The sequence below is a fragment of the Podarcis pityusensis genome (assembly GCF_964106645.2).
Source record: "Podarcis pityusensis genome assembly, chromosome: 10".
Taxonomy (NCBI): domain Eukaryota; kingdom Metazoa; phylum Chordata; class Lepidosauria; order Squamata; family Lacertidae; genus Podarcis; species Podarcis pityusensis.
In genome coordinates this window covers 55,732,166-55,745,359 of record NC_138035.1, presented here as the reverse complement: position 1 = coordinate 55,745,359, position 13,194 = coordinate 55,732,166, and the positions used below count along the sequence as shown (strand labels likewise).

Below are 13,194 nucleotides of genomic sequence, written 5' to 3'. Positions count from 1 at the left end.
AGTCCCCAAACCAGATCATGCGTCTTCCCCTGCACTAGTCATGTGACCCGTGCAAGATTGCGGAGTCCAAGACATGCTTTTTCCAGATGAGAGCACAGCACCCAAAAATGGGAGTTTTAGGACAGTGCGCAATATTGTGGTCCTGAAAAAAGCACTTGGGGGCGGGCGTGAGATTGCTGTGTCCAAAATGGCCGCTGTGCTCTGACATGAAAAAAACGGGATTTGTAGGGTATGGTTCCAGAATCTAGGCCAGGGCTGTGGAATCTCCAGCTGTGGAATCTCTATTTAGGCACACTTGGTCTCTCCCATGTGGCTCACCAGGCCATTTCAGCCAAGCTCACTGGCACTGGAATTGCATCTTCAAAAGAGGTTGCTATAACTGCTTTTCAACGATCAGCCGTTACAGCAACCTCCTTTGAATTTTGACTAGTGTCAATCATCCGATATCATTTTGGTGTCATAATGATACAGCTGGCCAGATCCATTTCCCCACCACTGATCGAGGCAGCGCAATGTAATTTGATTCAGGCCTGAGCTCCAGAATCTGTTCTGAATTCTAAGCCTTAGGCCTTTAATGCTGAAGCCAATAACAAAGAAAATATTATCTGGAGGCTTTTGGGTCCAAGGATGTGACTTGCAATAAAGCAATATCTCTCTCTGCCAAAATGGACCATTATATCATTTGTCTGGCTTTTTTAATTCAGAGGTTTTATATTTAATTCAGAGGTTTTATATAAAGCTATGCCATTTTGCCATGTCTCACCAATGTTGTCATAATGCAATCTAATTTTTTAGACTGAAGAAAGCATAAGTCAAGGCCCCACTTGAATTTTGCAGAATTCTACTTTGACCCAAACTAGAAATTGCAGCCAGAGTTATCTGTACTTGTATTATCCGTGGGGGAGAATAGGATTGGGAAATGACACATTTGTGGAAAAGGAGGATATAGCAAAGTCCATAGGTTATTGTTAGATTATCATTTGCTGGGCAATTGAAAATCTGATGAATACTTCCTAAGTGCCTGTGACTATATTTATCTAATGGTAAATATTCAACTAGCAAAATAGCTTGAGTGATTCATTTCCTGCAGTTTTACACTGCAACAAAATTAAGTACTGCAGATGTTAACCTTTGACCGTAACTTTTTTAATATATTAAAATAAAATATCTCACTTCAAAGCAGTGACTGATATGATATTGATCTTTACAGACTGTTCTGATTTTTATATTGTTTTCCAGCTGCAGTCAGTCCGGCTTAAACCCACAAGTGAGCACAGTATAGCATACCAAAACAAATAGACAAACAAACACAAAAAACTGGTGGCAACTCCCTGTCAAGTCTGGTTTCTAAGGGAGACCCTGCAATTCATATCCTCCACAGAAAAGTAAGTTCTGGTGTTGGAGGGCATGCTACGCCACATCTACTAAGTATGGATGGGACATAGCAGGATGAACACACAGAAAACTGCAATTCTGCTTAAGAGCAGAAGAGCAATGATTTATTAGCACTAGGAGCCACCTGTCTGGAAGCAGCTATAATGTAATAATTGTTATGGTCATATTCAGATGAAATATCCATTATATTTATATTGCAGATGTCTAGAAACATGACTGCCAAATTTACAAGGCTCTTTTCAGCTACAAATAGTCTAAAGTAATATGGTAAATAAAATGAGAAGCCTTTCAGTACCAATCTGATTCTAATATTGCTATCATATTTCTAATTTCACTCCTCAACTGTTATAAATATTTGTATTAGTTGTGACTGATGAATTTGGAGGTGGGGGAGTTAAGGAACAATGTTATAAATATGTCCCATTTAGGGACAATGTATGAAATTATTTTTTCATTGGGAAAGATCACTAAGACGTAGAAGCATTTATTATTTTTTATAACTGTGGTCCTGATGGTAAAGTCAAGATACACACAGAGAGAACATGTGCTGCAACATAGTTTTACCGCATAGTGGAGCATATAGAAGAACGAGTAATTGTTAGAAGAGTGCACAGAAATGGCACTCTTCCACCTTGCTAGCAATTCATGGGCTGTCAAATGATTACATCAGATAATGGGTAACTGGCATAAATGGAGGGTTTTGTATTTATGCTCTGAACTGACCTACATGCTTGGTGCTCCACAAATGGAGCACAAATGTGATGTTTAGATACATTCTGAGCCATGCCAAATATTCAACCTGGAACCCGGGCCAATATTTAATCACATCGCCTCACCAGCAATGTTTCTTACAACACAGAAAGGCTAACTTAAGCTGATTACTATATCTGAAGCCAGGATTCTTGAGATCTAATTAAACTCAGACCGCTCGCCCGCAGACTAGATGCTATTTGATCTAGAGTTCTCCGCCTATTTTTTTTTTTTTTAAATGTTAACTGCTTTAATTGTGACTGGACTTCAGTTAAGATTTTAACCAATTATAGTACCTGAACGAGAGTGGTACCTTAAGGACATGAAAAGTAACAGCTTTGCCAATTAAGAAACCTGGATAAATAATTTTATTTAAACATTTTAGCTAGTTTACTGTCATAATGCTCTCAGATAGATTCTCCTCACTTCAGCACAATCCGGCCAATTATTTTCTGATGGCCCAAACAATGCAGTAAACATAAGGTAAAGGTAAAGGACCCCTGGACAGTTAAGTCCAGTCAAAGGTGACTATGGGGTTGTGGAGCTCATCTTGCTTTCAGGCCGAGGGAGCTGGCGTTTGCCCACAGACAGCCGGGTCATGTGGCCAGCATAACCAGTGCTTTTTTTTTCTAAAAAAATGTTTAGGGGTACTCTTATTTTGACTCAAGAAAATCACCATTTTGTAATTCAAATCAGGAGAAAAAAATACAGTAAATGGACAAAAGTACAGATTCACAAAATGTTTAGGGGTATGCGTACCCCTGTGGCCGCCCCCCAAAAGCATTGAGTATAACTAAACTGCTTGTGGCGCAACAGAACACCGTGACAGAAGCCAGAGTGCACGGAAACATCATTTACCTTCCCGCTGCAGCGATACCTATTTATCTACTTGCACTGGTGTGCTTTTGAACCGCTAGGTTGGCATGAACTGGGACAGAGCAACGGGAGCTCACCCTGTCACTGGGATTTGAACCGCCGACCTTCTGATCAGCAAGCCCAAGAGGCTCAGGGTTTAGACCACAGCCCCTCCCGCGTCCCTGCAAACAATGCAGTAGCACAGGCTGACCCCTGCCTTGCACCAGACCCCACCTGCAATCAAAGCATCAGGTGTTCCAGCAAGGAGGTCCCTCAGTCAGGTATTGGCCAAATGAGGAAGGAGTTGAAGCAGCGGGAATCTGTTGCTCTGCTAGTGATCCCAACCAGCCTGAAGAATAGCTATAGCTGAGGCAAGTGAACTCTGAGTAGCTGTTTCAATGCAAACCAGGATGGATGCTCAATAAACAGGTTGTCTGGAAGTGCCTATAGTTTGCAGTTGCTCTAGTGATCTTTGATGTTACCCTTGTTTGTTTGTTTGTTTTTAATTTGTGTCTGCCTGCGTTGGATTTTATGGCTAGATTTTATGCAAGCACCAGTTGAAGTGTCAGAAGCCTGCCAGCAGCCCCATGTACTCCTAAAGACCGCTGTATGGGAGGGACAATGGCTGTATGAAGTTTGGAAGTGGCATAGCTGTCAAGTGTCCCTTATTTGAAGGGACAGTCCCTTATTCCAGCGCCATGTCCCACTGCTGTCCCTTATTGATAGATGTCCCTTAAATGTCCCTTAAATGATGTGCCTTAAATTTCAAAGGAAGCAGCTCCTCTCCCTCCCTCCCTGCTGGCCAGGGAGGAGGGAGGCTACAACTGTGTTGCTTGGCTGTGTTGCTCACCCAATAAGGAGTCTAAGAACGACTGGGGGGTGGAGCTTGCATGCCTTGTGTGTGGCTAGTTAATGCAAGCTGAGGGGGTTTTTGAATGCTGGACGCCATTTTGTTGCATGTGCTGCTGCAAACTTTGCAGTGCAAAGCCAGGCCGGGGAGCCATCTTAAGCTGAGGCTGCATAGGCCTTGTGGTGCATGTGATTCAGATTCTATTCAGTTGAACCTCTGGTTACAAAGTTTGTTGAACAGTGTTCTTGAAGCTACCAGCATGAGTTTGACCAGACTGCAGGAAGACAGGAAGACTGGAGTGCCTGGAACAGGTGAGGCTGCAGGTCCCTTATTTTGGCTGCTGGTCCCTTATTTTCAAGGCTGCTGGTCCCTTATTTTCAAATCTGTAAGTTGACAGCTATGGGAAGTGGCCCGTACAAACTTCCTTAGGAGTTGAAGGTTCTACTGGCCTACAAGAGTCAAAAGGCAGGCACTGGATACACAATGAAATACACCAAAGAGAAAGGAAGGAAAAATTAGGCTAGGATAGGTCAGGAAAAGCTTAACTGAAGGAAGACATGAAGGATAGACCTGAAATGGAGAGGGAGGCAAGGCAGCCTAATGGATGAGAAGGCGAGACTCTTAACAGGATAGCTAAAAGCACAGAGACAGGAAAAAAGATGGAAGTTATACCAGGATGGCAGCAGAAGATCAGTTAAAGAAGAGCAGAGGAAATTGGAAGATATGTAAGGAAAGACAAGGAAGGAAAAACAGAGCAGGACCACATGCTACGTTCATTATAGGGATGCCTCTGATCATCTTCAAGGCAAATCTTTTCCATCCTTCCCTCCCACCAGCAACCTATTGTAGCTGTCATTTGATGGGTTACGAAGTGGGCTGTTTAAAATATGGCATCTTTTCTATATTTACTAATCAGAAAAACAGTACCTTCCAGAAAAGTCGATCTGTAGTCTACGGATTCACTTGAGACCATTTCTGCTGTAGGGCTTACACTCCTTGCACTCACAAGTCTGTCCAAATGAGGAGTGTGCACTCGTCCATCATAGCGAACAATCTCTCCACCTAATTCTTAACATGTGGGAACACAAGAGAATGTCAGCACCAAGTTCTGAACAAACTTGCATTATCCTAGAGGTTTCAGTTATTTCACTGCTAGATTGTGTGGAGCAGTTGATGTTCTGTAGAGTATCTCTATTCCTCCATATAGCAAAAGAGAAATATATTTTGACAGTTTGGTGCCAGACATATACAGACAACTGCCCATTCTGCATATTTTATCAGGGCACAGCAGGATATTCTGTTTCCTACTGCTGTGCTGGAGAAGAGAATACTTTGCAGCAGGAGGGCATCCCTACTGGTTTTAAAGTTTTGATGACAACTATGCATGCAGCCACATAAGCCATCATCAAGCACTCTGAACAAACCACGTGTATCTATAACATCCCTTGGCTTAGAAGAGAGTTGTGGGCCATCTATGACTTCCAAGCTCATCAATATTTGATGTAAATGTTGAAGAAAGCCAGCTTTAAAAAATCTAATTAGTTATAACACACTTTTGCTACCCTTATGACTGGATTCTCTTCTCAGAACACCTATGTAGTGCGTTGTCTTCCTTCCTATCCTTCTTCAAAACCCACCTGCAGAATGCCATTGCTTTAACCTCCCCAACTGTGGTAAAGACTTAGATTCCAAGTAGACATAACCAGATTCACTCACTTTCACCTCTTGCTACCCACCCTTGCTTCTTCCCTGCTTCGTGTCCCCCTGTAGCTTCCTTGGGGCAGGAAACTCTCTATCTGCTAACTGAAACAGCAAATATGAAGAAGAACAACACCACCACCTTTGATTTGCTTTCTCTTTTTTCTCCACAGGAAGAGGCCAAACAGTAACAATAAGAGAATAACTGGTATGCACACGATTCCCGCAATGATTCCTGTGAAGCTCTTCTCTGGCACAATCAATACTTTCCCAATAACCATTGATGAAACTTCTTTCTGCCACTGAAAGATAAAAAAGGCAAAGAACCCATAGCTAGCTTTTAAAACTCCCAATAACAGAGCTCAATTTCATTTGGAGGACTGATAAGAGAACATCACTGTCAACATATCCATGCAAGTCACACATGCTAGTCCTATCTCTCATCATTTCCTAACTTTTTTTTTATTCTCAAGGCCAGAGATTGATTGATTTTATTAATTTATATAATGCCTATTGTCACATTAGATGCCGTATTAGAAATAATAGAATAAAACTCCTAACTACAGCACTAGCCAGAAACTGAGAGAGAGATAAAAAAGACAGACTTGGCAACACAGTGGAGAAGCCCTGACCTGTGAGGAACTAACATCTGGCTTCTTGGGTAGCCCTTTTCAGCTCAGGAGATTCAGCAACAGAGAAAATCTGAGCATTGGCAGATGCTTGTATCACCTTTGCATCTGCCACTTGAGCCGCAAGCTGTGAGGGACACGAATAGCATTCGAGTGAAGGATGCAAAAATGTTTACTTTAGCAGCCATTTCCAGCAAGAGATTCAGTTGCAGTGAGGTATTTGGAACACTGGAAAACTAGAGAGTAGCTTAGATACCTCTTTGACAAATTTGGCTATACTCAAAATGCCACCGGCTAGAGCTTCAGTCTGCCTTCCTCCAGAGGACTCCTCAAATCAGTTCATAATGGACTATGCTTGAGGTTAAGTGGGAGGGGGCATCTGGAGTGGTGGTGGGAATTTAGTCTATTATTGCTAGCAGGTATCCTAGTTGTTGTCACGTACACTTTTTATAATACAGTGGCACCTCGGGTTACATACGCTTCAGGTTACAGACTCTGCTAACCCAGAAATAGTACCTCGAGTTAAGAACTTTGCTTCAGGATGAGAACAGAAATCGTGCTCCGGCGATGCGGCAGCAGCAGGAAGCCCCTTTAGCTAAAGTGGTGCTTCAGGTTAAGAACAATTTCAGGTTAAGAACAGACCTCCAGAACAAATTAAGTACTTAACCCGAGGTACCACTGTCCTGGCCTCCCTATATGTACTAATATTTTACTCTGGCTGTGTAAGTAAGCAGTTACCAAGGTTGCATCCCTTTGTTAAAGAATAGCTAATGCCATTTGTGCTTCCTCATGAAATCTAGCATCTTTTCAGGAATGTCCTTTAAGTTTCTATCGCACTAATGATTCTGCCTTACCAGTTCTGTTGTTGTCTTTCAGTGAGAAGATTGCAACAAGCAGCACTAATCAACCAGGAAATCCAAAGTATTTAGTGTCATATGACAGTATCTCAGTGAGTTGGAATGCACTTGGCAATCCTTCTGTCTTTTTTGGAATCCAGTCCAATTTGGAATGATAGATTTGAAAGTCTCCCTTTTATGCTGGGTGCGTAAGCAATTTGCAAATAAGCAGAAAAATAATAAAGTAAACAAACAAAAACTCTTGCCACCTTGCATGCATTATTCCATGCATGTTGGCCCCATTAATTTCCCACATTGAGAAATGTAGCTGGATGAGCACTGTGAATGTGCCAACATCTAATGCTTTCAAATATGATAACTAAATAATTTACAGCATTTATGTAATAAAGGCATGGATTCTGAAATTTTCAAAAAAGATTTGCCAGGGTTATATGGTAAAATATAAGAGACAACAAAAAACATAGCTAAATGCTGACTTTTGCAAAGGACACTTCACTTTCTTGAGCCTGAGCAATGACATCATACCTGCATACATGTTATCCTTTCTGTTCCTGAAAATATCACACCAACTCCTCCTTGGTGCAGAAGAAGTGATAGTACCAGAAGACAAAGCCATATGTTAACCCCTAGCTCCCAATGTGTAATCTCAGGGGCCAAATATGTGCAAGTCTATGGTTGGATTACCTAACTTTTTAAAATTTAGAGCAGCTGTGTGTTGGCTCCAGTGTTGATTAGAGTAGCAGAACTGGAAGGAGAAATGGGAGTTTATTCTTTATTCCCTCCACCATGGCTTTTTCCAGATATAAATAGTCAGAATGGGCTTTCCCGCTTTCTAACAACAAATCTATCCATGGGAGATTTGTGAAAATGGAGGACTGAACACAATTCAGAGGGAAACATCAGGATTCTGCAGGAGTGTTGCAACCCTTCCAAACCTCAGTATATTCCTTAATCAAGGGGTAGTCAACCTTTTTATACCTACCGCCCACTAATGTATCTTTCTTGATGGTAAAATTTCCTTACCGCCCACCAGTGGTCGATGGAAGGAGGATTCAGCTTGTGCCATAGAACCCCCTACCACCCACCTAGAATCCTGAAACGCCCACTAGTGGGTGGTACGGACCAGGTTGACAACCCCTCCTTAATCAAAGGAACTGCCAGTTTAAGGCCAGAGTTAAGGTTGTCTCATGTTGGCTCAAACTGGCGAGCTGAACAAGCTCAACTTGGAAATCAAAACATTGAAAAGCCAGCCTGGGATACTGCCCACGTTTGAACAGATTCAGCAATGGAAATATCAAGAATTATTAAAATATAAACCCCATGTTTCAGACTATCAAGATAATTTGTTCTTTAAAAAAAAACTGGGCCATGAAAGCAGACAATTCACACATTCAGCTGGAGATGATAACGCAACAGCGTAGTGTAATGGGAGATCTTTCCTGCCTTCATAACAATAAGTCTTCACAGTTGAGCAGACCATGAGAACACCTGATCACTCAACAAGAATGACAAAAAAAGGTAGGGAAGAGGACCCAATTGGAAGGACCCAATTCATACCAAAGGCAGTATGGTTAAAGGAAAGCTTTGGCTGCTCTTCCACCAAGTAATTGCAAGTGCTGCTTCCAATGAAATGTTTAAACAGCTCAGATGAAGCATGATGTGTAAACACAAGGAACAAATTAGAACTTCAATTGTGCAAATATTATGAGTACATAAGTGACATTTCAAACTACACCACGTATGCAATGCTAGGGTAGGAATCTTACCACAATGTTTAGTTCATGGTTGGATTTTAGCAGCTCTTTAGGAACAGTACAGGAAACAGACTGAAACTTCAAAGTAATATTCTCACAGTTCTTGCTTCCAACTTTTAGCACTTCACCTTTAACAGCTTCTGAGTCAATGTTATTACCCTGGAAAAAAAAACATAAAAAGAATTAGAAACAGAATTACAAAAGAAAAAGAAGATAATAGGGAAGCTTTACCAAGCCAGGCTCATTTCCCCTTGCTAAACATTTTCATTAAGGAGATATAATAAAACAAATGACAGTGAGTGGTCATTGAAATGCATTGATTCCTTCCTGAGACTTAGAAACACACTGAGTTTCTGAATGGCAATTAGAATGCATTAAATCAAGTATCATTGCTTGCTGACAGTCTGGTTTTAGGGACTGTCTTCAAAATTCCAAAGACCATCTACAAATGGCTAAACAAAAAAGTATCTGCCACTTCTACTCTCAACTGCATACAATTGCAACAAGTTGTTAAATGGCCATAGGAAACCTAGCCAGATGGGTGGCATATAAATACATTATTATTATTATTATTATTATTATTATTATTATTATTACTGCTGCAGTTTGGATCCAGGCAAATGGGCTTCAGATGTTGTAAAACAATCCTAGGAATTCATCGAGATGGCTTAGATAGACTGAACTTTGATGAAATGCCAGGAGCTCCATTGTAAATCACAGATACATACAGGGAGAGCCTTGTTTTCTTTCAATTTGGTAATACATAGCAACACTTTGGCACAATCCTGTAAAGAAGTTCAGTAATTTTCCATTTATTACAACTGCAGAATAAATCCAGATAAATACTCCGGCTTCTTACTGGCAAAGGGAATGCACTGGATCCTGAAATACTGTCTGCAGGTTTTAGTGCTTTTGAGTTGACACACATTCCCCAATCACAGTTATCGACTTGTCAGTCAACTGATGCTACAATTACATCTCCAGTGACTGTTTCTGTCCTTTAAGATGCTGTGCAAGGGGCCTTCTGAAGGCCTGATTGTATAACCCCCTTTTGGCTGAGCCAGGCTTTTACCTTCCCCATACCCGGTGGCCTGGCTGAAATGGTTTTGTGGCGCAAATGGGTAGGTCTGAGAGATCTAAGTAGACCCATTGACTGGTGGTTCTCCATCCCTAGCCTAGACAATGGATGCTTCTCTTTGTCTAACTGGCTAGCTATGCTTTCTTTGATGTCATTCATTGCCTCAAAATGTGAAACTAATATGGATTTTGGAGTTTTAGTTGGCCTGAAAAATATATATTGTGGATTTTGGAGGAGAGAAAATCCCTCTTGCTTCCCCTACAGAAACCCCAGACCTGCAATTTGACATGCTTCATCTGCTGTGGTAAAGAGAGTACCCTTTACCTGGCCGCTGCTTTAAATATGCCAGGGGCAGGCAGGGCACAGTCCCCATGTCCTTGCCTCTGAATGGCCTTGCAGGCGAGGCCAGCCCAGAATGGAAGGCCCAGTGTGGACGGGGTAGGTGGCACCAGGAGACAATCCCCTCCCCCAGCCACACAGGAAGATGGCAGCCTCCCAGGACTAATCGCAGTCACGCCGTGCAGCAAACATCCACCACCCCCCCAAAAACAGAGCCCCATGTGAGCAGATATTCTGTGTCTGCTTATCCCAGAAGCAATAAAAGTTATAGCAATTTTTAGATTCCCCGTAAGAGTGAATGGGGAACACAGAGCTTTATTTTCTGCAGAGTAGCTCAGAACCCAAATTGTAAGTTGACAGAGGACAGAACAATTCAGATCAGGGTTTTTTTTTAAAGCACAGGCAGAAGATGAATGTTGGGGTTCCATGTGCAACCTTACGTCAGCCTGACTTTATCTGAAGTCACAAAGACAGACTTTTAAGATGGGGATGTCTATCATGGACTTTTTGCAATTCTTCATTGAAAACCAAAACAACAGTCCAGATAAGTTGCCTAAGAGCTGTGGGATTTTTTTTTCTTCAAGTGGTGGCGGTGGCATAAAGTACCCTGTTCTCTTTGAGTGAGGTAAAAAGAACCTTTTGGTCCGAATATGTTCACTTGCTGAAAGGAAAATGTGCCGCATTAGATTAGTTTTACTGAAAAACCAAGTGATAAAGGCTCCTCTATTCTTCTGACACTAATTAAGAAAACAGATAAAAGAATTTTGGTTTGCTAAGAACTGTTTGTTCACTGAACCAAGCGCTCATTTAATTTCATGCTGTGCTTGCTTAATTACTGGATGACAAAACGTGATTATGAGGCATGTAAACTTGTCTCTGTTTTTTTTTTTGTGTGTATATAAAGCTCAGAATGCTGCCAATTCGGCCTACAGTGACCTTTTGACAGAAGGAACACAAGTTCTCAAAAGCTGGCCTATAGTTTATGAGTGCCTCTCACTTAAGAGTTTGATTTGTGGGGGAGGATACTGAATAACTATAATAGTTTACCCTATGATGCACTTCTCATTTTAAGTAGGGACTTACCACTGATATTTAAAACACGTACCTAACACTAGTGCAAGAGCTTAGTACAGGATACATACTGTTCACATGTGAACTATATTTGGAAGTGAACTGTATTCGGCCAAAGTGAACTATATTCGGAAGTCTGTAGGGAGTTATTTAGGATTAAGTGCTGAAATTGCTTACAACTACAAAATTGCTGACAAAGGCACAAACATGGGTAAGGCTTGACATTACTCCTTAACCAGGTTTACTTTTGTTGCCAACTGAATCAGTGAGTTGGAAGAAAGCAAACACAAACGAGGATCAGTTTTAGTTATCACATGTCAAAATCTCAGTGAAATCTACCAGGCTTCATTTATCCAATTGCCCAACATGGTCTGAATTTGTTCATTTCTGCCTCTGTGTCCTGCTCACAATTACTAGTGGACCTGCCCAGTGCTAAAGTCTGCTTCCTGGGATGTAAAACTGTTTAGCAACCTTTTTAAAGAAATGTGGTTTTTTTAAAAAAAGAAAAGAAAAGCCAGTGGGTCCTTATAACTGACAGCAGAGTTCTAGACCTGACCCAGTCTTGGTTTAAAGATGTATTGCTACTCAACAACACAAGTTCTTGGGCAAGCACTTGTAAAAATATAACCAAATTCCTTACTGTTTTACAGGCATATGCATGTCTGTTAACAGAAACCAGGGCTTTTCTTCTAGAAAAAAGGTACCAATACTCACTATGAAGTTGTTACATAAGTGCCACACTTTAAACTAGTACTTTTCTTCCAAAAAAAAATGGTGCTGGTACTGACAGAAACTAAATATACATGAAAACCTAAATTTAACCCAAGCTTCTCTTGTCCCATCTGTATGCCAGTCAAAATTATATCCACATTGTTGTTTGCTTCAGATCCTCAATGGTTCCAGACAAGTTTCCCAGAATTCTTTGGGGCGACATAGGCAAGCTCATTTACCACATTTAAAACCAAACAGCCCTTACCTTAATCACTATATTTTGGTTTCCTTTGGAAATCACCACTGGTTTTGAGGAAATGGTAAAGACCGGGTCGTTCACGTAATCAAAATTAAACGCAGGTGAGATGACTCCATCAAATATGAATAATACTTTTGTCACAAAAGGTGGTGTCAGGTTATAGGATCTTAGCATCGGAGTTGTGCAGCAGATCATTTCAGCATTAGAACGATGATTACATTCCTAAAATAATAAGGGGGAAAAAGAGGTATTAGATGTTTACATGCCTAAAATAAGAAAAGGAAACTGAATAAGTAGACAATTGAGTATCACAACATTTTATATGACTTCAACTTTTTGTTGATTTCTGCTTTCAGAGAATTGTCCCAATTATAGCTTGCATATTCTTTAAACATAGCAACAATATAGTTTTCCATTATAAAACTTCACATTCACTTTAAAAAATTGTAAGGTTAATTCTAATCATGGACATACTTTGCAACACTCACCTAGTGATGTTACATAAACCAGGCTTAAGCAAGTTATATTAGGGGCATCTCTCTCTCCCTCTCTCTCTCTCTCTCTCTCTCTGTGTGTGTGTGTGTGAGAAAGTCTATGGATGTGTGTCTTGGACACTCAGTGTTGTCTTCTACTCTTATGTCCAGCTACAGTGTCCAGTACTCCTACCATCTTGGGAAATGGTTCTTACGTTGAAAACTCTGGGAAGTTGTAAATTCTGGTCTTATTTCCACTGGTACAGGTTACCTTGTGCAAGGGATGGATGCTTAAATGAGATCCAACACATTAACACAAAACCATGTGCCCACTTTCAGTACACACTGAGCTTCTAAACCTGTTGATTTCCACATTTGTTTCAATGTGAAAAAAATATAGGTCTCTATTTCAAGATCTGACAGCTCCATAGAAGCAAATAGCACAACGCGCACCTGCAAGAAGTACACCCATAAG

At 41.0% G+C, this 13,194-nt stretch overlaps 1 protein-coding gene across 2 annotated transcripts in view; it reads right to left on the bottom strand.

Annotated features, from left to right (window-relative positions):
* The window catches only part of MET (MET proto-oncogene, receptor tyrosine kinase), a 96,586-nt gene that overhangs the window by 13,417 nt on the left and 69,975 nt on the right, over window positions 1–13,194 (bottom strand). For both annotated transcript variants that reach the window (XM_081023458.1, XM_081023457.1), the window contains exons 11-14: window positions 12,253–12,468; window positions 8,801–8,947; window positions 5,691–5,850; window positions 4,778–4,918 (exon numbers count right to left, since the gene is read on the bottom strand). In XM_081023458.1, coding sequence (XP_080879584.1) covers window positions 4,778–4,918; window positions 5,691–5,850; window positions 8,801–8,947; window positions 12,253–12,468 — 664 coding nt within the window. The remainder of the gene's footprint in view (window positions 1–4,777; window positions 4,919–5,690; window positions 5,851–8,800; window positions 8,948–12,252; window positions 12,469–13,194) is intronic.